We start from the raw sequence: 26,393 nt of genomic DNA, 5'->3' as shown, positions 1-26,393 counted from the left end.
TCCAACTTCCAGGCTGCAGACTAATCTAAACAAGGCTAAAAGTGAGGTCACATCAAGTCAGCAACAGCACTGGGAACTGATTTCAGAGTTGTGAATGGAGGACTAGTTGGTGCAGGTCATATAGCACTGCTCCTTGAAGCACACGTTCTGTCTCCCCTTATTTGACACCTCTGGTCACAGTCTGCAGATTACACCAGCAGCAGCTCAGTTCATGTTGGCCACTGTGAGGCAGAATGTAGATATTTTCCCTAGTCAAACTGTTCAGAGATGCTGTACACACCTCTCGAGCAGGTGGGACTTGAACCCAGAGCTCTTGGCTCAGAGGTAGGGATGCTTCTACTGACAATCTCAAGTTCATACAGAGTATGATGTGGGAAGTCAATCAGGATGGCATTAAAATGCACAACTCTCGTGGTTAAAGGCAGTGTTGAAGATTTCAGCACCAAGAGCCGAGGCACAGGCAGAGACAGCTAATATTACATAGGTGAAAATAGAGGATCTCAGAGACAGCACCTCAAAGAATCCTTAAAGAAGAGAAAGTTAGAGTTTGGACAGCAGTTGGAGAAGGCAGGAGTTGAGACTAGTCTTTGCACACAGGATACAGTACTAACGTGATATGTTAGTTAAAGACTGTGAACATATTATTGGATTGATGTTGCTTCTGTTTTTGTCATGTGTTGATTTTCACTTACAAATATTGTTCAAAAACATCATCTTAATTTAGAAAAAAAACTCCCTCAACCATAGGATTTTAGCCAGGATCTTTGTTCTAGATTTCATCTTACATCACGTTGCAATTCAAACCCAGGTGCTCAGAACATTATCCCAGGAGCTCTACCAAACCACAGATGTTACCACTATGCCACCATCTGGCAGAATCAGATATTTTTCATTCTAGCTGTGATAATTTCAAATAACTTCTCCAATCCTAACTGTTGGTTGACAGTACTTCTCCTGTGCCAAACCCAGTGGCTGTCGGTATTTTTCCTGTTCGTAACCCAGCGAACTGTTGGTGTTTTTCCTGTTCTAACCCAGTCACTGTTGATGTTTCTCCTGTTCCTAACTCAGTGACTGTTCTGTTTCTCCTGCTCCTAACCCAGTGGCTCTTGGCATTTCTCCCATTGCTGACAAACAATTTCTCCTGTTCCTTCTCAGAATGAAACACTATTATTCCTTGCAAACTTTGCTGTATTTTTCCCATTATTGCTTGTCTAGTTATTTGTGTGTTTTAAGTTTTGTCTCTACTATAGATCATCATTAAACTAAGAACAGAAAGTGCTGGAAAACCTCAGTAGACCAGACAACATTTGTGTATTGAAATCAAATAAATGCTTCAGGTCAGTGGCTAGAGCTGAACAGGGAGAGAAATGTCAGGACTTTTAAGCTGGTGGAAGGGAGAGAGAGACGAGGAAGGCAGGAGAAGGTCTATTATTATGTTGGAGGCTGGGGAGATGAAATAACAAAACTTATGGGCAACCATATGCTGCATGATAGAACGGTATCACAGCCATGGGTCTATGTAAATCGTCTGGGTAAAATCGTCCATCAAAATATCAGAACGAACTGAGCACAGCTGATTTCCTTTTCTCTATTTTGCTGTGAGGACAGGAATCCTTGATCATATCAATGTTACCAACATATTTTTCATCTAGTTTTTAAATTGATCTGCGGTAGTCAGAACAGAGCTATTTTGCTCCAAGGTATTTGGTTGAGGGAATGATGGGTTGGATTTAGACATCTCCTCATTGATGCTTCTGCAGTCAGTTACTGCACCACATGCTTCAGTTCCAGCTCTTTGGCTTCTCTGTTCAATGGAGGCAGGAAATCTATGCTGCAATATTATTTTTATAACATTTTGATCGAATATTATGATCCACTCAAGTGGAATAAGAGAAACCCTTCCACTATTTGAGCAGAAAGTGGCAGAATTCTGCCTTGTGCTCTGGTCAACATTTGAACCTCAGCCACCATGAATGACACTGTATCTGCTTATCTTTGTTTGGGAGACCTTGCTGTGAACAATTTGGTTGCCATTTTTCTTATGTTTGAAAAATTACCACAATTCTCAAGTATTTCATTGGCTGTAAAATGCTTTCAGCAATCCTCATGTTGTGAACAAAGTTATAGAAATAAAAGTTCTTTGTTTACACTTTTCTAAAGATATAAACATATGCTCATGTTACAGAATCTACATTTTCCTGTTCCAGAATTTAGGTGGGCTTGTTACAAACACCGACTTAGCAGTGCTGCAAAATTCTAAGAATCATGTATACAATACAAATCGGTTGAGGCAGCAATATCTGGAAAAACCTTGGAGAACGGCCTTCTCATAGTTCCAGAACTCTTGGTAGGAAAAACAGTATTGGTAATATCAGTTACACTACAATCATTTTATAATATCTTTTCAATTCTTTACAAAGTTTTCAAAAATTTTATTTCAAATTATATTCAAGATATTAAGTACGGGCTAACAACATGATTTTACCCATCATACATCGTAACAATTTAGATTTGTATGTATGAAACCATAGTTGAATTTCCAGTTACGTCATAGTTTAGTGTTAAACTGTGAGTTATCTTTCATTGCTAGCCTATACCCTATTGCTGGCAAATCTAACATTTCTTATTCAAATCTTGAAAAGGTGGTGAGCTGCCTTCTTGAACCACTGCAGTTTATAGGATGTAGGTACAGCCACAGAGCTGTAAGGGAGAGACTGCCAGGACCTTAATCTAGGGATAGTGAAGGAACAATGAAACAGTCCCAAGTAGGATGATTGGTGGGTTATAAGAGCACTTGCCAGCAGTGTGGTTCCATGCATCTGCTGCTTTAGTCATTTTAGGTGGCAAATGTTATGGTTTTGGGTGGTGCTGTCAAAAGGGACTTAGCAAATTGCTGCAGTGACACTTGCAGAAAATACACTCTATTGCCACCATGAGTTTCTGTGGTCAGGGTGCTAATTAATGGGCTGCTTCATCCTGGATGATGTTAGGTTTTTTTGGGGATTGTTGAAGATGCAACTCATCCAGGTAAATGAAGAGCATTCCATCACAGCCCTAACTTGTAGATGGTGGACAGGATCTGGAGACTCATTTGGAGAATCAAAGGTTTTTGTAGCAACAGTATATATATTCTTCTGGTCCAGTACAGTTTATGCTCAATGCCAATTCTGGGATTCTGATACTGGGGGATTCAGTACTGGAAATACTATTGAATGTTGAGGGAAAATAATTAGATTCTCTTTTGTTAGAGCTGATTATTTCCTGGTACCTGCGTGATGAGTTACGTTACCAATTATGAGCCTAAGTTGAATGTTGTCCAGGTCTTGCTACATGTATGCACAGACTGTTTCAATGCCTGAGCAGTTGTGAATGGCGCTAAATTCTGCAGTAATCGGAGAACATCCTCACTTCTGACCTTATAATGGAAGGATGGTTATTGATGAAGCAGCTGAAGTTGGTTGGGTCAAGGGCACCACTCAGAAAGTGAAGTCCTGGGACCGAGATGATTGTCCTCCAACCACCACAACCATGTTTCATTGTGTGAATGTATGGCTCCAGCCACCAAAGATTTCTCCCTCTCATTCCCATCAATGTCAATTTAACCAAAACGTCATGATGCCTCACTCAGTCAATATCACTTTGATGTCTGTCCATGTTTGCAACAAGGTTATAATGAGGTCTGGAGCTAAGTGCCCTGGTAGAATTCAAAGTGAACACCAATGTTAATGTTAATAATACAGTTCACAACTCTCTCCATCTTTAGACTGATGGGAGAGTAGTTAGCCAGATTGAATTTATCCTGCTTTTTCTGCATGGACATACCCATGCAAATATTATACACTGTCCACTGGCTACATTAGTATAATTGGTTTGGAACAATGTGGCGAGATCTGCAATAACTTTGGGACAGCCCCCATACACAGATTGACATTTGTGATACTGGGATCTTAGGCAAAGATATTGAAGATTGCAATGCTTCAGCTTTGTCTTTTGCACTGACATGCTGGGCTTGTTCATCACTGAGGACTGGGATATTTGTGGAGCCTCTGACTCTTTGGATAGGCATTTTAATTGTCCACTGACTGGCAACTTGATGTGGCAGGACTGCATAGCATACATATACAGCAGTCTTTCATCAATTATCTCTGCCAATAGCAGGGAGTTTTTGCTACTCTGCATACAGGCACATATGTAGCTTCACTAAGTTGTCACCTCAGTTTAGGTAGGCCTGGTGCCACTCCTGGTAGGATTACCCACACTCTTTACTGAACCACACTTAGTGATATGGTTGAATGAATCTACTTTTGCTGCAGTGTATCCAGTTGTACCCGGTTTTGAGCTATATATGCTCAAAATCTAACACATTTAGCACCATTTAAGTGCTCACTTACTGTGAAGCACAGGGACAGAAATGCATTATTTAGCCTGTCAAGCCTGCCCCACCATTCAATATAATCATCTCTACCTAAACATACTCAAAGATTGAGCCTCCCTGAACGTCTGTGGTAGAGAATTCCAAAGGTTCACAACCCTCTGAGTAAAAGAGATTTTGCTCAGCTCAGTTTTAAGTGGCACTCCCCTTTTTTTTTAAACGGTGCTCCCTGGTTCTATATTCGCCAAGCAGGGGAAACATCTTACTTGCATCTACTGAGTCTAGCCTTAAGTTTCAACAGGATCACCTCCTACACTTCAAAATGCTAGAGTATACAGTTTCAGTTTTCCCAATTTTTCTTCATAGGCCAATCCCACCATTCTTGAAACAAGTCTGGTGAAGGTGGGACCTTTGTCTCCACAAGGACCATGCACTGCACTAACAGTTGCATCTGTGACAGGTAAATTGATGAATGTGAGGTAAAGGGGCAGCATGTTTGCTCAGTGGTTAGCAGTGCTGCCTCACAGCACCAGGGGCCTGGGTTTTATTCCAGCATTGGGCGAATGTTTGGAGTTTCCATATTCTCCCCGTGTCTGCGTGTGTTTACTCTGGGAGCTCTGGTTTCCTCCCACAGTCCAAAGACGTGGATTGGCTAGGTGGATTAGCCACATTAAATTGCCCATAGTGTCCTGGGATGTGGAGGCTAGTTGGGTTAGCCATAGGAAATTAAGGGTTTAGAAGGTTAGGGTGGAAGGTGTGGGTCTGCGTGGGATGCTCTTCAGAGATTTGGTGTTGACCCGATGGGCTGAATGGCCTGCTTCCACACTATCAGGATTCTATGATTCTAAGTAGGTTTTTCTATCTTGTTGGTTGTTTGACCACTGTTGCAAATCCAGCTTGGTACAGATGTTTTTTAGGACTTGACCAGCTCAGTCACTCTTGTCGATACACAGATAGGTGATAATCAGCAGAAGTTTTTCTTTCCTTGTCCAAGTTTGATCTAACCCCATGAGAAGTCTTGGGCTCTGAAGCTCCTGTTCAGGTCTCCCAAATCAAGTCCGTCGTGGCTATAAACCTGCTATCCTTGGATGGGCACTGGAATGCGAGGGATGGTGATGGAGGAGTCTCTGACAGTTTCTATAAGGCATAATTCTGTGAGTACGACTGCCAACGTATTGCTTGGTTAGGCTGTGGGACAGCTCTCTCAATTTTGGCGCAGGCCTCAAGTTAATGGTGGGGACTACTAAGGGTTGACTGGGAATGGTGTGCATTTATAATTTTCACAGTCTAGGTTGATATTGAGCTGATTTTATTCTTCAAATTTTCTGTAGTGATTCCATATAATTTAGTGGCTTTTTATGGCATTTCAGAAGACAGTTATGAGGTGACCATATTGCTGTGCATCTGTCGACAGATGTAGGCCGGATGAGGTAAGGATGGCAAAGAAACAGGTAGGATTTCATGACAGTCTGATAGTTTCAAATCACCGTCACTGAGATTTAATTGATTGAAGGTAAATTCCACCAACTGCTATGACATCTGATTCTTGTTTCCTTCTGGAAAATCAGCCTGAGAATTAGACTGGTTTACTATGCAGTAGCATTACAACTAAGCTATGTTCCAGGTTAAAATTACGTGGAGAAAAGGACTTGTAAGACTAAAGAAGTGGCTGACTACTTTCTCTCATGATTGACCTGCATCATAATTAAATATACAGGGCTTGGGGTTAATGTACCTAATAGCAGTTTTGTGGCCACTTACACCACAACACTGTCGTTGAACTTGATTTAACAAAAAAACTCTATTTTGTTGAGTCCTAATATTAGCAATTAAGCGACCCTGGAATAGGTTGCATAAAACTATCTGCCCATGGATATCTGACATCGATATGAATATTCACTTGTGCTGTAGTTAAGCTCCGTTCATTTTGTCAGCCGGGTTGTAAAGTTTATGTAGTAGTCAGTGATCAAAGATAGTTCCATCATGAGCACAGATCTTCGGATTTACAGTGGAGCTCTGCAATGGACCAAAGGTATTGCCTGATGGAGTCATCTTAGACAATGCCACTTTCTTCCACTGGCTGGCGAGATGGATCAAGGCCACACTGTTTCATTTGTATAGCTATGTCAAACAGATAATCATAGCACTCACACCTATGGAGGGAGATACAGAAATGATTTGGGTTAACGTGCATTGCTCAGAGATAATGAAATAGATTAACCAGCACAGACTGCACTCACATTGTTTTAGCATTTTGCCATGTCTTCCCCCATACATAGATGCCATGGCGCCGAACCAGTACAGCACAGGATTCTGGGTACTCCTCCATGGCACAAGCCATCCGGTCCTTTAGATCCTTTTCCTCTGGTGTATTCTCTATGATAGGGACCACCAGCAGGTCATCATACCTGGCAAACACAAACAAATTCAGTGAGGTTTTATGAAACAAGGAAATCATTTGTGTAATTGGAAGGATGCGGAAGCATTGGAAAGGGTGCAGAGGAGATTTACCAGGATGTTGCCTGGTATGGAGCGAAGGTCTTATGAGGAAAGGCCGAGGGACTTGAGGCTGTTTTCGTTTGAGAGGAGATGGTTAAGAGGTGACCTAATAGAGACATACAAGATGATCACAGGATTAGATAGGGTGGACAGTGGGAGCCTTTTTCCTCAGATGGTGACGGCTAGCACGAGGGGACATAGCTTTAAAATGAGGGGTGATAGATATAGGACAGATGTCAGAGGTAGGTTCTTTACTCAGAGAGTAGTAAGGGAATGGATTGCCCTGCCTGTAACAGTAGTAGACTCGCCAAGTTTAGGGGCATTTAAACAGTCATTGGATAAGCATGTGGATAATAATGGAATAGTGTAGGTTAGATAGGCTTCAGTTTGGTTTCACAGGTTGATGCAACATCGAGGGCCGAAGGGCCTGTACTGCACTGTAGTGTTCTATGTTGTATGTTGCCAAATAACCTCAATGAGATGCACGAAATGTAAAGAATGGTAGAGTTTTGGAACTGTCTTCCACAAACAGCAGTTGATCCTAGATAGGTTGGTAATTTTAAATTTGAGATGAACACATTTTTGTTAAGCAAAGATATTAAGAGATATGACAGGCAAATGGATCATAGATCAGCATGATCTCATTGAATGGCAGAACAGGCTTGAGAGGCGGAATAACCTACTCCTCTTTCTATGTTCCTGTAAAGAATTGGACTTCCAATTGCTTCTTGACATGCATCGATACTGATTGCCCCATGTTTATTAACCTAAGAATTAATTTGGTTCTGCGGGCATGAATAGGTTAAAACAAACACTGCTCTTACATCAGCTCTTAAGACATCTTTCATTCCGAGGAGGATTCCATGCCACTTTGTCTCACGTCTTCTGACTCTTCACTATATAATAGTTATTAGCACAGGCTACTTCACTGTGTGACAGCATGGGGCAAATAACTAACGTTCTCAAAAAGCAGCTGCACTCACATTTCTGAAATGAATTTTGCGAAGCCTTCCATGCATTATGTCTTCCAGTTCATGTTTAAAAAGCGAACACTGCAACTAAAACTCAATTTTAACCTCTGCAATACAAACTATTTGCCAATGCTTAACCAATAATAAACCAATGGTGCACCCAACTCCAACTCCTCGAAAACTGCATTAGGGAACTGGAACTGGATGAGAGCCTTTTTCCAAGGATGGTGATGGCGAGCACGAGGGAGCGTAGCTTTAAATTAAGGGGTGAAAGATATAGGACAGATGTCAGAGGTAATTTCTTCACTCAGAGTGTAGTAAGGGTATGGAACGCTTTGCCCGCAATGGTAGTAGATTCGCCAACTTTAAGTACATTTAAGTCGTCATTGGACAAGCATATAGATGTACATGGAATAGCGTAGGTTAGATGGGCTTCAGATTGGTATGACAAGTCGGCACAACATCGAGGGCCGAAGGGCCTGTACTGTGCTGTAATGTTCTATGTTCTATAATTAAGTCACTATACTGGCCAGGGAAGGGAGAAAGCTCTGCTAACTCCCTCACTTCACACATGATTTAAATATGGGAAGGCTTGGGTACAAAGCAATATTCCTATCCACAAGTTATTGCTGCTAGGTTTAAATGAAATGAGAACAATACTGTTCAGGTCACTAGTAGGATTTAGCCAAAGAAGACCAGATTTATGTGCAGCATAACAATTCCTGAGGAGTGCAGTACCTGTAGCAGCCTCCAGACGTACATTTCTTGATTCCTTTAATCATTTCTTGATGAGTAATTTGAAATTCCTTTCCCGGGAAGAGAAGCGTAACCATGACAGCAGCTTTAGAGTGCGTGTGTATTACTGCTCCAGATCCTGTAAAATTACAATCAGTTCTTCATATGGACTCCTAAATATATGGAACTGAATTAGCAGCACAATATCTTGCTCAGACAATACAGAGAGCTGGTGTAGACATGGGAGCATTCATTCCCTACAGTGATAATGTCCAACAACGTTTCAAAACTGAAATTCTCAATCTTGTGGTAAAATCCCTTCATGACCTCATCTCTCTCTACCTCTAAAATATTCCAGCTCTGCAACCCAACAGAAACTCTGTGTTCTTCAAATTCAGATCCCTTGCACAGACCCCATTTTCATTGTCCACTCTGTGGAGACTTTGTCTTCAGTATCTAGGACCTATGGTCTGGAGCTTACTCCCTAAACATCTAGGACCTATGGTCTGGAGCTTACTCCCTAAACCTGGGCTTGAAGAGATGTATTTGAGTCGAATAGAAACAACTAAAACAATATGACAATGCTGGTTAAAATCAAAGCTTGTGGAATTGATGGCTAAATAACTTAGTCAGGAGGTTGTAGGGTTAAAGAGTTAAGTTGGAAGGAAGAAGCCTGTGGTTTCACAAGAATTTCTGCTGGAGCTTCAACTATACAGTCAATGTATTCATGCAAGGCTTCTCAACTGCAGGGTACAACTCCCAGTGGATCAGTACTGGAATTTTGAGGTTGCAATTTCCAAGGCAGCAATGAATGGAGCTCTGACTGACAGCTAGCATTTGTGTGGTCCATTTAAATCTTCTGTTTTTTTTAAATAGATGGCATTGCCTGATTGTCCAATCCTTGAAACAGCTAGTGGCAAGGTACATGTTTCCCCAGTTAAACTGCCCACATTAAACAGCTCCTCTGCTGTCGGAGGTCTCTCTGTAACCCCAGTCTGTTACTGTAACAGGTCCTGAAACCCAATCCTGGGTAGAGTTCACAGGTCACAGCAAGATTCAAGCACCTCGATGAGGTCACAATGGCAAAAACTTTGTGAAGCACTGTTTTAGTGACTGCTTGCCATAACAGAAAGCCATGTATCTAAGATTACCTAACACAAAGTAGTCTAAACAGGAACAGAAATTTAAAAAGGAGCATTAATTGAGTGAATAGGCAAAACTGTGGCACATATATTTTAAGAGACTAAGTGTGAGGTCATCCAAAGTTAAGTAAATAGGATAGTTTTTAAAAAATAAGTATTGCTTAAATGGTGAAAAGCCTGGAAGTCTAAAGAGAGCTAAGGTCCATGTACACTGTTAATTAAAAGGCAGTCATGTAATAGAAAAAAGGGGTAAAAAGTAAATGGGGGAAAGTTTTGCTACAACTGTAAAAAGCCTTAGATGAAACACATCTCGAATGTGTACAAAATTCTGGGCACTAAGAACGGATATAATAGCCTTGTAAGGAGCACAGCTCAGAATCACCAGGTTATTACCAGAACTTTGGGATCAGAATGTGAGGAGACAATGTATTTTACACCCTGGAGAGCTGAAGGTTTTCAGATTTTGGAAGGAATTAATAAAATAGGCAGACAGAAACTCTTCCTGAATTTTATTATTCATTTGCAGAATGAGCTAGGCCAGCATTTATTAACCATCCCTAATTACATGGTCGTGACTGGACAATCTTTAGTTTAGTTTCAGCATCGGCTATTTTGGGATTCAACATATAGTGCCTGGAATATTTCCTGGGATTTCTGGATTACTATTTCAGTGACAAGACAAACAGGCCATCACCTCTCCAAGAATGATGTTGATGAGGTAGAGGGGCAGAGTCATACAAGAACTTACATTCAAGGACCTGGTCTGGGCTACATGTAACTTCCAGACCCACACGACTGTAGTTCACTCTTACCTGCCCTCGGGGCAATAAATACTGGCAGAGCCAGTGATTTCTTTATCCCGTGCATGAATTTAAAAAAAAGAATAGGTTTAAATTGAATAAGCTGATGGTGGCTGTGAATCAGTGAAGATCAGTGAGATCCATGGCTAAATGGCAATCAGGTGTCAGAATGGAGTTTTGGGCTATTTGTAGCTTGTGAGAACCAAGTCTGAGAAGCTAGCAAAGAGAGTTTTGGGCAGTCAAGTCTGTTTTGGCAAAAGCAACAAAAAAGGCAGCTGAAGACGTGGGCTAGGAGGAGAAAAAGAGGAAGAAGCTCAAATGTTTTTGATCATAGTGACAAATTTCCATTGGCAGGTCGCAGTCAGTGTGAAAGAATGTGCGGGAGGTCATCAGAGAAACTGAGCCTAATTTGTGAAGGTTTGATGGGCAGATACATTCATTTTCACAGTCTTGGATCAGCAAAAGTTGAACCTGATCACATTTTCTTCTTTGACAGAGCTGGATTTCTCTGCAGAACTGTTTAAACCATGAAGAGGAGTCTGTACTTTCTACGGTAGTGATGTGTGAAACATACCACTCACTCTTATGGGACTTCAAAATTATCAAACACAGCAGGACTCAAAATATTTTCATTCTGCATCAGATTACTTTTAACTCTACCAAACGGTCAGTGGTAGAGAAACTGCATTTCGGGCAACTGCAGAACAATGGGGCATTCCATCTCTGAGGAAATGTAGTGTAGGATCACTCATACATACCCATTCAGAATGTGTCCATTCTCATTGAGATGCAGCGGGTGCTATCTCACCAGCTTTATATATTGATAAAGTGTGTGCTCACTTGTGGAGAATGCTCATCAGATGAGAGAAACCATGTTCTGTCCCCAGTTTGTCCATTCCAGTTCAGAAAAGTATGTAGATCAAGTATTCTGGAAGGTGTTGTTCACAAAACCCTTACCTCGCATGGTGTAAGCATTCATAAAAAGAGGGGTGCACTGACTTTTCTTCAGCTTCTTTGAGAGTGGAGGGACAGATATGTCACATTCTTTTATGTCACAGACAAACAAATCATCAGGCTGCAAGACAATAGAATTTGAGAACACAAGATTGGACAGAGGAAAGTGACAATTGATTCCACTAGTACTAACCTTCAGCTTGTTTGGAGAGTTGCTGAATGAGTGACAGAAGCTGAACTCTTGCAAATTGTACAATTTCTGTGCATTACTCTTAGTGATTCTTCCCATACAGTTTTAAATGTTTCAATGTAAAGTACAAACAAGACACATGCAATAAGTTCATTCAACTACAGAGCATAGGAACTTCAAAACAACGAATGCCGCATATAATTAACCAGGAAGCCTCATTAAGTATAAGTCCTTCAGTCTGCTGTTGAATAGCACATGAGAAAATAAAACCATTTTAAATCACATTTCAATATTTGATGATTTGAGATGTCAACACTTGTGTACAGAAGGATCCTGTTAATGACGCTAGTTAGCTACACGTTGGCACAGGTTTTATGGTAGAACTAACAACGAAGTTATCATAATTCACCATTATTGAAGTACAGATCGGAAGGTAACTTCAGCAACTGCACATATGTAGTAAAATGTGAAAACAAGAAAAGATGCAACATGATTCACCCCGCTCCTCCAGAAACCTTGCTATTGTTGTAGAAAACTTTAACAAGATTATAGTACAGGAGCCCAAGTAGTCTTGCCAATTAAAGGCTCTTCAATCTTAGAACATAGAACAATACAGCACAGAACAGACCCTTCGGCCCTCGATGTTGCACCAACCTGTGAACTAATCTAAGCCCCTCCCCCTACACTATCCCATCATTATCTATATGCTTATCCAAGGACTGTTTAAATGCCCCTAATGTGGCTCAGTTAACTACATTGGCAGGCAGGGCGTTCCACGCCCTTACGACTCTCTGAGTAAAGAACCTGCCTCTGACATCTGACATCTTTCATATGGTCTCTCTCTAACATAACACTGTGAGTTGCAATACAGCTAGCTAAACAGAGAATTCCTCTGACAAGGTATGAATTATTGCAGAGAAATGTCAATGGCGTGTTACCAGCTACCTTTCACAAGATGGCAATCTTGACTCTGACTCAGGAGGTCTAGATTTGAATTCACTCTAGGCACCTGAGTACAAAACAGGACTGACACTTTAGTGAGATTGTAGCTCTGGGGGAAATGCTGACTTTCAGATGAGATGTTACAAAAGGCCCTTTCAGATAGGTATATCAGATACAAGGGCAGTAGGGAAAGAAGGGCGGGACAGTTCACCCTGATTTTCTAGCCAACATTTATACCAACATCCAATATTATTAAGGCATGAAATTAAAACAGAAAATGCTGGAAGTACTCAGTCATTAAGACAGCATCTTTTGAGACAGAGATAATGTTTACGTTTCAGGTCAATGACCTTGCATTATATTTCCTTTCACAAAATCATGATCTGAATTATCTTGCTGTTTATGCAATCTGTTGCATGATATTGGATGTTGTGTTTCCTAGATTACAACTGCAACACAGCAAAGAATTTCACTTAGTGTAAAGCAGACTTAGAGATCCTGGAATCATAAAATGTATGGGATAAATACAAATCCTTTTTGCTTTCTCTTCACCATAATAAATTAGTCACACACCTGGATCCTCTCCTTCTGAACACCTGATGGTGCAATATAGATTTCATTCCTGAAAAAGAAAACATTAAATTGGTTTTAGACTTCAACAAAACTGGTGCTTAGATTGAATTGATAAAACAGTGTTTAATATAAACAGAATTAAAATTTTCATTGTCTTACTTCTAAGAAATCACATTCTAATTTTATCTGGTTTTACCGAATGCTTAGCTATTATTTCATGGGACAATTCTCACCAAAATGTACCAGTCCTTGAGTTAGGATGGGTTAGTAAATTTGCAGATGACACTAAAGTCGGTGGAGTTGTGGATAGTGCGGAAAGATGTTGTTGGTTACAGAGGGACACAGATAAGCTGCAGGGCTGGGCTGAGAGGTGGAGGATGGAGTTTAATGCGGAAAAGTGTGAGATGATTCACTTTGGAAGGAATAATAGGAATACAGAGTACTGGGCTAATGGTAAGATTCTTGGTAGTACGGATGAGCAGAGATATCTCGATGTCCATGTGCACAGATCCCTGAAAGTTGCCACTCGGGTTGATAGGGTTGTTAAGGAGGTGTACAGTGTGTTAGGTTTTATTGGGAGAGGGATTGAGTTTCGGAGCCATGAGGTCATGTTGCAGCTGTACAAAACTCTGGTGTGGCTGCATTTGGAGTATTGCGTATAGTTCTGGTCACCGCATTATTGGAAGGTTGTGGAAGCATTGGAAAGAGTGCAGAGGAGATTTACCAGGATGTTGCCTGGTATGGAGGGAAGGTCTTATGAGGAAAGGCTGAGGGACTTGAGGCTGTTTTCATTACAGAGAAGAAGGTTTACAGGTGACTTAACAGAAACGAACAAGATGATCAGAGGATTAGATAGGGTGGACAGTGAGAGCCTTTTTCCTCGGACGGTGATGGCTAGCATGAGGGGACATAGCTTTAAATTGAGGGGTGATAGATATAGGGCAGATGTCAGAGGTAGGTTCTTTACTCAGAGAGTAGTAAGGGCATGGAATACCCTGCCTGCAACAGTAGTAGACTCACCAACTTTAAGGGCATTTAAATGGTAATTGGATAAACATATGTATGATAATGGAATAGTGTAGGTTAGATGGGCTTCAGATTGGTTTCACAGGTCAGCACAACATCAAGGGCCGAAGGGCCTGTACTGCGCTGTAATGTTCTATGTTCTAAAAAATAAGGAACAGGAGATCTCTTAGGACCCAATATCGTACCCCAACCATCTTGAACTGGTGCATCAATGACCTTCTCTCCATCATAAGGCCAAATGCTCGCTGCCAGCTGGACAAATTCTGCACTATTCATGACTCATCAGATACCGATGCAGACCATGTCCAAATGCAGAACAACTTGGATAAATCCAAGTTTTGAACTGACTAGTGGCAATTTGTGCCACATAACTGCCAGGAAATCACCATCTGCAAACAAACAGAATCTAACCAATGCTCTTTGAAATTCAGTGGCATTACCATTGCTGAATCTCCCACTATCAATGTCCTGGATGATACCAATAGCTAGAAATTTAGCTGGATCAGTTATATAAATACAGTTGTAACAAGAGCAGGTCAGGTAGCTAGGAATCCTGCAATAAGTAACTTACCTCCTGACTCCCAATACCTGTCACCATCTACAAGGCACAAGTCAGGAGTGTGATGCAAGTCTCCCCAGTTGCCTGGATGGGTGAAACTCCAACAACATTCAAGAAGCTTGACACCATTCAGAACAAAGCAGCCCACTCGAGTGGCACCAAACCCACAAACATTTATTTCCCCCACCACCGACACTGGGTAGCAGCAGTGTGTATGTTCTGCACGATACAATGCAGAAATTCACCAAGGCTCCTCGGAACCATGGTATTCCCACTCTTAACTGCATTGTGGGTCCATCCAAAACAAACAGATTGCAGTGGTTCAAGAAGACAGCTCACCGCTAGCTTCTCAAAGGCAACCATGGATGGACAATAAATGTTCACCCAGCCAGCAATGCCCAATCCCATGAATTAATTAAAAAAAAGCACGTTTCAATTTGGGTAGTTCAGTATTTAAATTAGGCTTAAATCTACCAGAATCACTGTTGAGTCCTAACAGTGCACTTTGAATGGATCATCAAAATGGTCAGTGTCTACTGAAAAGAAACAGTTTTGATGGAGAATTATTCTCTCAATCTAAGGCTCTCACAATGCAATCGTATGTCATTCGTAAATTGTCAACATTCCATAACCCTTCACCTGGACGCTTTGAAGTACAGAACTGAAACTATGCAACAGAAAATTTGAAGGTGCCAATCTTAACTATTAACGTCAGGTTTTAAGTCAGGTGATGATATTATTGAGCAGACTGCCTAAAAATCTCCTATCTGGTTCATTAGCCAGTGCAATGTAGAACAGACAGACCTCTCTGCGTTACAGCCCATTCATCATAACACCACAGAGTTGCAATTGTATCAGTCCTCCTCATCTGGAGAAGCACCATGAGAATGGGCATATCCACACTCCTTGACAACAGAGTACAAAACAAACAGAGTACAGTAAACTTTTATAAATCAGATATTAGGACTTGGCTAAGATATTGAGCCACTTCTGTGCATCACACTTTAAGAAGGTGGTCAAGGACTTGAATGGCATAGAAGTAATCTATTATATATTAGGGATGAAAGACAACAGTCATATAGAGAGAACTAGCAAATTATGATTGTGGTCATACAGTAAGCAAGATTAAGAGGAGATTTGAAAGTGGAGTTCAAAATTATGAGTGTTTTAATAGGATAAATAAAGAGAACCTGAACAGATTTAAGACAATTAGCAAATCAGTAAAGTGAGAACTGAATAATTATTCTTACATATGCAAATTATTATAATTTGGTGTGAAATCAGGCCTGTCTTTATGTGGGGTACTTGGAACATTCCTTGCTCCAATTCTACTTGGGCTCCCATCTACAGCTCTTCATCCGGTACATGGGTGAATCATTGGTGTTGCTTCCCTCTCTTGTTCAGAACTGGAAAAATTTATCAATTTTGCTTCCAATTTTGACTCTGCCTTCACCTTCATTTGATCCATCTCTGACTCCTCCTTTCTCTTTCTTGACATTTCTATTTCCATTTGTGGGGATCGGCTAGCTACCAATATCCATTATAAATCCACTGACTCTACAGTTACAAAAACAAAGTTGTTGGAAAAGCTCAGCACGTCTGGCAACAACGGTGAAGGAGAAAGCAGAGTTAACGTTTCAGGTCCGATGACCCTTTCTCAGAACTGATGGTGGCTGGGAAAATGTCAGTTTATATGCAGAAATTAGGAATGTGTGTGGGGTAGGGAGTAAATGATAGGATGGAGCCCAAAGACTGAGAGAGACAGCTGGACAGACAAAGGAGTTGCTAACGATCAGGCTGGGAGGGTGAATAGTTGTTAATGGAGAGTGAATCATTGTTAGTGACTAACAAGGGGTGTGTAGTGGTGGGCTACAGTTACCTTGACTGTACAATCACCTTGACTACACATCCTCACACCCTGCTTCCTGTAAAAACTCCATTACAATCTCCCATTTTCATGGTCTTTGTCACGTCTGTTCTGATGATGCCAATTTCTACAATGGAGCCTCCAAAATATCCACCCTCTTCTTCAATCAAGGATTCCCCAGCACTGTGGTTGTCAGGGCCCTCAGCCATGTCTGACTCATCTCTCACAATTCTACCCTCACCTCTTCCCTTCCCTCTGACAACAGCGATAGGGTCCTCATCTACCATCCCTCCACTCTTTACATCCAAAGGGTCATTAACTGCTATTTTTGCCAGTGGGATGCCACCATCAGACAAATATTCCCCTCTCCTTCTTTGTCAGCCTTGTGCAAAGACCATTCCCTCTAGGACACCCTGGTCCACTCCTCCTTTCGCCCTCCTCAGAGTTCAAGTTCCCAGAAACACCTTCCAGGTGAAGTAGTGCTTTACCCGCAGTTCACTCAATCTAGACTACTGTATTCCCTGCTCACAATGTGGTCTCCTCTATGTCGGGGAAATGAAATGCAGGGTGTCTGCAAAAATGACCCCAAGTTTCAAGCTGCCTCCTACTTCAACAGATTACTGTGTTTGCGGGTCAACATTTCTGTGGCAGGTCTAATGCAACGTTCCAGTGAGCCTTAGCGCAAGCTCGAAGAACAATTCACTTTTTGTTTTTGGGTCTTGTAGCCTCTAGAACGCAACATGGAGTTCAATAACTTTATAGCCTTTAGATTCCATCCATATTTTTTGTTAATCCACCCACACACCCTGGCCCTGCCACAAGTTACTTTCAGAAAAACATACCAATATTTCCTACTCTCTGCTTTCATCACTTTTTTCAGCTTCCATTTTGTCTTGGCTCACCAATAATTCCCTGATCTGTTTGCCCCTTTCATATCTATCTCCCTCTGGCTCTGCTTCCATTTAACTGCTCACCTTTCTCCATACTTCACCAACCTCATCTTCAGCTATCAGTTCTGATGAACAGTCACTGGAGCCAAAACGTTAACTCACCTTTCTCCCCCCGATACTGCCAGACCTGCTGAATTTTGCCAGCAATTTCTGTTTTTGACTGTAACAGAATCCATTGATTTCATGAAGGCCTGGTATTCATCGCTGAAACAGCTATCAAATTGGCAACTTGAAATTCTTTTATTCTTTATAATTTATCCCACAATTGTGTCTGACTGTCCATCAGTGTGAGAGTAGGGTTTTGTGATCAAAGAAGATTAGACTTCGATTGTAAATATAGATTAGGATTGCTTTGTTGTTCATCTGTGTTCTCCTAAAGTTACTTTGTAAATGTATTAATTAATTATTAACAATAAATTGTTAATTTTTGTTCAAGTTATAAACTTGCTATCCAAGATCTGTTATTTGTAAAGTCTGGTAAGGAAGATATGGAGCAATTTTGAGAGTCAGTGAATCTTTTAATTGCACAGTGTTGCTAATCCAGCAATATTGAGGCAGATTTAGGTTGGCTTGCTCTCCCTGTGCCATAACAGCTGCCTTTCGGTATCACCACTCATTGTACTGTTTGTATTTATTAGGTATTCATTATGCTGTAACAGTATATCACTGATATAGTCGACAATGAACTCAGTGAAAAATGTGTGAATTACAGTAGTTACTACTGAACAAAGGAACACAGCAGAAAAGGATAGTGCTAGTACATTGTAGTGTTAGTGAAATGTGTCAGAAATTTTGTGGGTAACTGTCAGTCAAATAAACAGCACGCTACTTCTTTAGCACTGCCAGCAAAATCTATGCCTTTTTGTTTACAACTAGACCTACTGATGTAGTTCCTGGATACTCAAAATATTTTTAATAACATGAAGACCTTTAAAAAATTTCGGCATTTTTGATTGTGGACTGAAATGTTAAAAGGATTATTTTAAGGATTAAGATTAAGGAGCCTCGTATGACGGGAACAGAGGTGCTTCTTGTCAAAAAGAAAAAGGCAGCTTACGTAAGGTGGAGGAAGCAAGGGTCTAGCACAGCTTTAGAGGATTACAGGCTTGCTCGGAAGGGGCTCAAAAGTGGACTGAGGGGGCACGAAAAAGACTTGGCAGGAAGGATTAGGGAGAACCCGAAGGCATTTTACTCATATGTGAGGAGTAAGAGAATGATCAGGGAGAAGGTAGGGCCGATCAGGGATAGTGTAGGGAACTTGTGCGCGGAGTCTGAGCAGATAGGAGAAGTCGTAAATGAGTCTTTTGCTTTGGTTTGCACGAAGGAAAGGGACCTTGTTGTGAATGAGAACTTTGAGGAGCAGGGGAACAGGCTTGAACAGATTGAGATTGAGAAAGTTGATGTACTGGAAATTTTGGCAAACATTGAGATTGATAAGTCCCCAGGACCAGACCAGATTTATCCTAGGTTGCTCCGGGAAGCGAGAAAAGAGGTTGCTAAGCCGCTGGCGAAGATCTTTGCTTCCTTACTCCCTGCGGGAGTTGTACCGGAAGATTGGGGGGAGGCAAATGTTGTTCCTCTTTTCAAGAAAGGGAAGAGGGAAATCCCTGGAAATTACAGACCAGTCAGTCTTACGTCTGTGGTCAGCAGGTTTTGGAAAGAATTCTGAGGGATAGGATTTATGACTATTTGGAAAAGTGTATGTGATTAAAGGGAGTCAGCATGGCTTTGTGAGGGACAGGTCATGCTTCACAAATCTTATTGAGTCCTTTGAGGAGGTCACGAGACAGGTTGACGAAGGTCAAGCAGTGGATGTGGTATACATGGACTTCAGCAAGGCATTTGACAAGGTTCCCCACAGCAGGCTCATGCATAAAGTCAGGAGGTGTTGGGATACAGGGTGATTTGGCAGTCTGGATTCAGAATTGGTTGGCTGACAGGAGGCAGAGAGTAGTTGTAATGGTAAATATTCTGCCTGGAGGTCAGTGCTGAGTGGTGTCCCACAGGGCTCTGTTCTTGGGCCTCTGCTCTTTGTAGTTTTTATAAATGACCTGGATGAGGAGGTTGAGGGGTGGGTTAGTATGTTTGCTGATGACACAAAGGTTGGAGGTGCCGTTGACAGTATCGAGGGCTACTGCAGGCTTCAGCGAGACATTGTCAGTATGCAGAGCTGGGCTGAAAAATGGCAGATGGAGTTCAACCTGGATAAATGCGAAGTGATGCATTTTGGAAGGTCGAACTTAAATGCTGAATATAGGATGAAAGGCAGGATTCTCGGCAGTGTGGAGGAACAGCGGGATCTTGGTGTTCAAGTGCATAGCTCCCTCAAAGTTGCCACCCAAGTGGGTAAGGTTGTTAAGAAAGCATGTGGTGTTTTGGCTTTCATTAACAGGGGGATCGAGTTTAAGAGCCGCGAGGTTTTGCTGCAGCTCTACAAAACCCTGGTGAGACCACACTTGGAATATTGTGTCCAGTTCTGGTTGCCCTATTACAGGAAAGATGTGGAGGCTTTGGAGAGGGTGCAAAGGAAGTTTATCAGGATGCTGCATGGACTGGAGGGCTTGTCGTACGAGGAGAGGTTGACTGAGCTCGGACTTTTCTCTCTGGAGAGAAGGAGGAAGAGAGGTGACCTGATCAAGGTGTACAAGGTAATGAAAGGCATGGATACAGTCGATAGCCAGAGACTTTTCCCTAGGGCAGGGTTGACTGCCACGAGGGGTCATAGTTTTAAGGTGTTAGGAGGAAGGTATAGAGGAGACGGCAGAGGGAGGTTCTTCACCCAGAGAGTTGTGAGCGCATGGAATACTTTGCCAGTGGTAGTCGTGGAAGCAGAGTCATTTAAGCAACTGCTGGACATGGACATGGATAGCAGTGAATTGAGGGGAATGTAGGTTAGGTTATTTTATTTTTGGATTAGGATTATTCCACGTCACAACATTGTGGGCCGAAGGGCCTGTACTGTGCTGTATCTTTCTATGTTCTGTGTTCTATAAAAATCAAGGATTGCACATTGCTGCATTTTTTGCCCAATCCTTAATCAAACCAGAGATAACACAGTGAGAAGATGGATGAACACAGTCAGCCAAGCAGCATCAGAGGAGCAGGAAAGCTTGACATTTCATGTAGGGATCCTTCTTCAGAAAAGGGGGAGGGGAAGGGGATTCTGAAATAAATAGGGAGACAGGGGAGGTGGATAGAAGATGGATAAAGGAGGAGATAGGGTGAGAGGAGACAGACAGGTCAAAGAGGCGGGGTTTGAGCCAGTGAAAGTGAAAGTCGGTGGGGAGTTGGCAGAGATAGGTCAGTCCAGGGAGGACAGACAGGTCGGCGGGGGGCAGGATGAGGTTTGTCGGTAGGGGATGGGGGTGGGGCTTGAGGTGGGAGGAATGGTTCGGGAGGCGGGGACTAGCCGGGCTGGTTTTGGCATGTTGTCAGGGGAGGGGAGATTTTGAAGCTTGTGAAATCCACATCGATAGTGTTGGGCTGCAGAGTTCCCAAGCGAAATATGAGATGGTGTCCCTGCATCTTTCATGCTTTCCAAAGGGACCACTCTCTCCGTAACTCCCTTGTCCACTCCACATTCCCCTCCAGTCCCACCACCCCCAGCACTTTTCCTTGCAACCAAAGCAAATGCTACACCTGCCCCTACACCTCCCCCATCACCCCGATCCCAGGCCCTAGGAAGACTTTTCACATCAAACAGATGTTCACCTGCACATCTGTCAATGTTATATACTCTATCCGCTGTTCCCGTTGTGACCTCCTCTACATCAGGGAAACCAAATGGAGGCTTGGGGACCGCTTTGCGGAACACCTATGTTCTGTTCGTAACAAACAACTACATTTCCCAGTCACGAACCATTTCAATTCCGCCCCTCCGACTCCTCGGATGACATGTCCATCCTGGGCCTCCTGCATTGCCACAATGACACCACCCGAAAGATTTTGCTTGGTTTCCTTGATCTCACATCAGGTGAAATGCTGCTTTGATGCCAAGCAAAATTGAAGACATTGGGTAAAAGCTGAAAGAACTGTGGATGCTGTAAATCAGGAACAAAAGCAAGATTGCTGGAAAAGCTCAGCAGATCTGGCAGCGTCTGTGAAGAAAAAATGTTTGCCCAGTTCTAAGGACCGGTCACCAGACCCGAAACGTTAACTCTGATTTTTTCTTCACAGATGCTGCCAGACCTGCTGAGCATCTGTGAAGAAAAAATCAGAGTTAACATTTTGGGTCCGGTGACCGGTCCCTAGAACTGGACAAATATTTTTTCTTCACAGATGCTGCCTGATCTGCTGAGCTTTTGCAGCAACTTTGTTTTTGTTGTTGAAGACACTGGGTATCAGGATATAGTGACTGTAAAGTCTCCACTACTCGAAGTAAAACCATGCATGAAGGAAGATAGTTGTGGCTTTATAGGCCAGTCATTGCTGTCTCCTCACCAAAGTACTTCTGAGTAGTGCCCTAGGGGCAACCATCTCCAGCTGCGTGTTTCCAAGGTAAAGTCAGAAATGCAGCTGTTAGCTGCTGATTGCACGCTGTGCAGGTTCCATCGCAGCTGCTCAGATAATGATCAGTCAATATGCATGTGCACCCACTTCTGTGATTCATCTACCAGGCCACATAGATCCACTTGAATAATATACTGCTTTGCTATTCTTCTTGCCAAAGTTGATAAGTTCACAATTTTCAATATTCTATTCCATCTGCCATATTTTCTTCATATTTCCACCTACTCTCTTAAACTATCTAAATGCCTCTGTAGACTCTAAGTCCTCTTGAAAACTTACGTTTGTACCCATTTTTGTGTCATCAGTAAATTTAGTTGCGATACACTTGGTCCCTTCATCAAAGTCATTGACGCAGACTGTAAATATCAAGGACGCCTGTAGCAGTAGTTTACCAACTCAAAATAATCCACTATTTGCACCCTGTTAGTTAACCAATTCTCTAAGTATGTTGATATGTACCCTTGAAACCGTGAGCTCTTAGTCTGGGTAGTAAACTTTGATATAGCACCTTGTCAAGTACTTTTTAGAAATCCAATTACATCACATTCGTAGGTTACCCTTTATTTATCTTGCTTGTTACACTATCAAAGGACTCTAATAAACCAAACACAATGTTTCTTTCACAAAAGCCACACTGACTCTCCCTGATTGTATTATAATTTTCATAACGTCCTGCTATTACGTCTTTAACAGATTCTAGCATTTTCCCTATAAGAAAGGTCAGTCTAGCTTACCCATAGTTTCCTGTTTGTTGTCTCCCTCCCTTTTTTTGATCAGAGGTGTTATGTTTACAATTTTCCAATCTGTCAGGCTGGTTCCAGAAACAAGTCATCTTCTCTTGATGGTCACTGTCATTACTGTTACTGAATCCCCTATAACATACATCCCAGGGTTATCATTAACCAAAAACATAAATATGCCAGCCACAGAAATACTGCGGCTACAAGACAGACTGCGAAATTGGCAACATATAATTACCTCCTGAGTCCCTGATGCCTGTCCACCAGTCATGAGGAGCAAGTCAAGAATGTGATAGAACACTCTCCATTTGCTTAGATGAGCTTAGCTCTAACAATACTGAGGAAGCTCGAAGAAGGGCAAAGCACCCATGTTTTCAGTACCTTGTTCATCACCTTAAACATCTGTTCTGTCCACCAGAGACACAGAGTGGCAGCTGTGCACTTCTACAACATGCACTGCAGGAAGTTGCCAAACCTCCTTTGATAGTCCCTTCCAAACCTGTGATCTCTACCAACTGGCAAGACCAGGGCAGCAGATACATGACAGTACCATCACTTGCAAGTTTCCCACCAAGCCACTCAACATCCTGACTTGATACTATATCCTTCAATGTCACTATGTCACTATCCTTTCTCCTCCTAACTGTCCTGTTGGTGTTCCTACATCACAAGGACTGCAGTCGTTCAAAAAAAATTCATCTTCACTTTGTTGAGGATAATTAGGAAAGGGCAAGAAATACATTCTTTGGCAAGGAGCCCCAAATGCTATGAATGAACATTTAAAACATCATATAACAAAAAATTACCAACTTTTCTTACAAGACTAAATTTGATGGTTTCCTACAAATACATTTTGATAGTTAGTTTACTTAATGTAATAGAATCATGGAATCTCTACAGTGTGGACGCAGGGCCTTCAGCCCACCAAGTCCACATCAAACTTCAGAGCATCCAATCCAGACCCAACCATAGACATAGGCAACCATAGGCATAGATAGAGTTGATAGCCAGAGACTATTTCCCAGGGCAGAAATGGCTAGCACGAGGGGTCATAGTTTTAAGCTGGTTGGTGGAAAGTATCATAGAACATAGAACAGTACAGCACAGAACAGGCCCTTCAGCCCACAATGTTGTGCCGACCATTGATCCTCATGTATGCACCCTCAAATTTCTGTGACCATATACATGTCCAGCAGTCTCTTAAATGACCCCAATGACCTTGCTTCCACAACTGCTGCTGGCAACGCATTCCATGCTCTCACAACTCTCTGCGTAAAGAACCTGCCTCTGACATCCCCTCGATACTTTCCACCAACCAGCTTAAAACTATGACCCCTCGTGCTAGCCATTTCTGCCCTGGGAAATAGTCTCTGGCTATCAACTCTATCTATGCCTCTCATTATCTTGTATACCTCAATTAGGTCCCCTCTCCTCCTCCTTTTCTCCAATGAAAAGAGACCGAGCTCAGTCAACCTCTCTTCATAAGATAAGCCCTTCAGTCCAGGCAGCATCCTGGTAAACCTCCTCTGAACCCTCTCCAAAGCATCCACATCTTTCCTATAATAGGGCGCCCAGAACTGGACGCAGTATTCCAAGTGCGGTCTAACCAAAGTTTTATAGAGCTGCAACAAGATCTCACGACTCTTAAACTCAATCCCCCTGTTAATGAAAGCCAAAACACCATATGCTTTCTTAACAACCCTGTCCACTTGGGTGGCCATTTTAAGGGATCTATGTATCTGCACACCAAGATCCCTCTGTTCCTCCACGCTGCCAAGAATCCTATCGTTAATCCTGTACTCAGCTTTCAAATTCGACCTTCCAAAATGCATCACCTCGCATTTATCCAGGTTGAACTCCATCTGCCACCTCTCAGCCCATCTCTGCATCCTGTCAATGTCCCGCTGCAGCCTACAACAGCCCTCTACACTGTCAACGACACCTCCGACCTTTGTGTCGTCTGCAAACTTGCTAACCCATCCTTCAATCCCCTCGTCCAAGTCATTAATAAAAATTACAAACAGTAGAGGCCCAAGGACAGAGCCCTGTGGAACTCCACTCACCACTGACTTCCAGGCAGAATATTTTCCTGCTACAACCACTCGCTGTCTTCTGTTGGCCAGCCAATTCTGTATCCAAGCAGCTAAGTTCCCCTGTATCCCATTCCTCCTGACCTTCTGAATGAGCCTACCATGGGGAACCTTATCAAATGCCTTACTGAAGTCCATACATACCACATCCACAGCTCGACCCTCATCAACTTTTCTAGTCACATCCTCAAAAAACTCGATAAGGTTTGTAAGGCATGACCTACCCCTCACAAAGTATCGAGGGGATGTCAGAGGCAGGTTCTTTACGCAGAGAGTTGTGAGAGCATGGAATGCGTTGCCAGCAGCAGTTGTGGAAGCAAGGTCATTGGGGTCATTTAAGAGACTGCTGGACATGTATATGGTCACAGAAATTTGAGGGTGCATACATGAGGATCAATGGTCGGCACAACATTGTGGGCTGAAGGGCCTGTTCTGTGCTGTACTGTTCTATGTTCTATGTAACCCCAATAACCCACCTAATCTACACATCCCTGAACACTTTGGGCAATTTAGCATGGCTAATACACCTAGCCTGCACATCTTTGGGCTGTGGGAGGAAACCCAAGCAGACAATGGGAGAATGTGTAAACTTCACGTAGGCGTTCACCCAACAGTGGGATCGAGCCTGGATTCCAGGTGCTGTGAGGCAGCAGCACTAACCACTGAGCCACCATACTGCTTACTCCGATAATGCATTGAGATATAATGGTAAAGATGAGGTCGCCATAATCCCAGAGGACCATAAAAGAATGTGATGACTGGTGGTGTTTTAATCTGAGGATCACCACACTTCAGGTGAGGGGAGAGGTTAAGAAGTTAGGCAACCTCAGCCAGGATGGGAGATGAACCTGTGCTGTTGGCTTCAAACTACATCACAAATCAGCCACCCAGCTAAGTGAAATGTGAGGATATATCCACTGTGTTTTACTTTTGATTCTGTGATTATCATTCACTTTTAAACCTATTTGATCAGATGAGGCAAAAAAAAATAACAAACACTAGATGGTGCTCAAAGACTGTAATTTCAGTACAGCTGAATGCAATGATCCAAATCAGTCCAAATGGATGTCACAACATTGCATTACAAAAAATACGTGGGAAACTGACAATCACATTAATCCTTTCTGTCAGTGAATGCTTTCAGTTCGCCCTTAAATCATAAGTGGCACAGAGTACAAACAAGCCGTACTGGCCTTTTGAGCATGCAGGCTAGGATCTCTATCAGTTATGCCATGATAGTGGACATGTTGTTGAGACTGACACTACACACAATTAGAATAATTAAAGGTTTTGCTCAAGGGCCTCCAAGACAGCACTGTAAATCAAATGGGTTTAGTGTAATTGCCTGAATATTTTAATCTTAACTTTAAAGCTAGATGGTGCTGCTCTGTTATTGTATGTTATTGTCTATGCAAATCATTCATTAAGATTGTAAAATTCTGCTGCAACCAAATCATTTAAAGATGATTCAACC

The 26,393-nt window shown here is 42.2% G+C and overlaps 1 protein-coding gene across 1 annotated transcript in view; it reads right to left on the bottom strand.

The window, feature by feature from the left end:
• Positions 1–2,072: 2,072 nt before the first annotated feature.
• apip (APAF1 interacting protein) overlaps positions 2,073–26,393 on the bottom strand; it is a 41,044-nt gene continuing 16,723 nt past the window's right edge. The window contains exons 3-7 of the mRNA XM_048546120.2: positions 13,179–13,227; positions 11,477–11,594; positions 8,581–8,716; positions 6,613–6,780; positions 2,073–6,525 (exon numbers count right to left, since the gene is read on the bottom strand). Coding sequence (XP_048402077.1) covers positions 6,426–6,525; positions 6,613–6,780; positions 8,581–8,716; positions 11,477–11,594; positions 13,179–13,227 — 571 coding nt within the window. The 3' untranslated portion in view covers positions 2,073–6,425. The remainder of the gene's footprint in view (positions 6,526–6,612; positions 6,781–8,580; positions 8,717–11,476; positions 11,595–13,178; positions 13,228–26,393) is intronic.

Source organism: Stegostoma tigrinum, chromosome 17 (genome assembly GCF_030684315.1).
Source record: "Stegostoma tigrinum isolate sSteTig4 chromosome 17, sSteTig4.hap1, whole genome shotgun sequence".
Classification (NCBI taxonomy): Eukaryota; Metazoa; Chordata; class Chondrichthyes; order Orectolobiformes; family Stegostomatidae; genus Stegostoma; species Stegostoma tigrinum.
The sequence above is the reverse complement of the archived record's forward strand: the minus strand, read 5'-3'. Positions and strand labels throughout refer to the sequence as shown.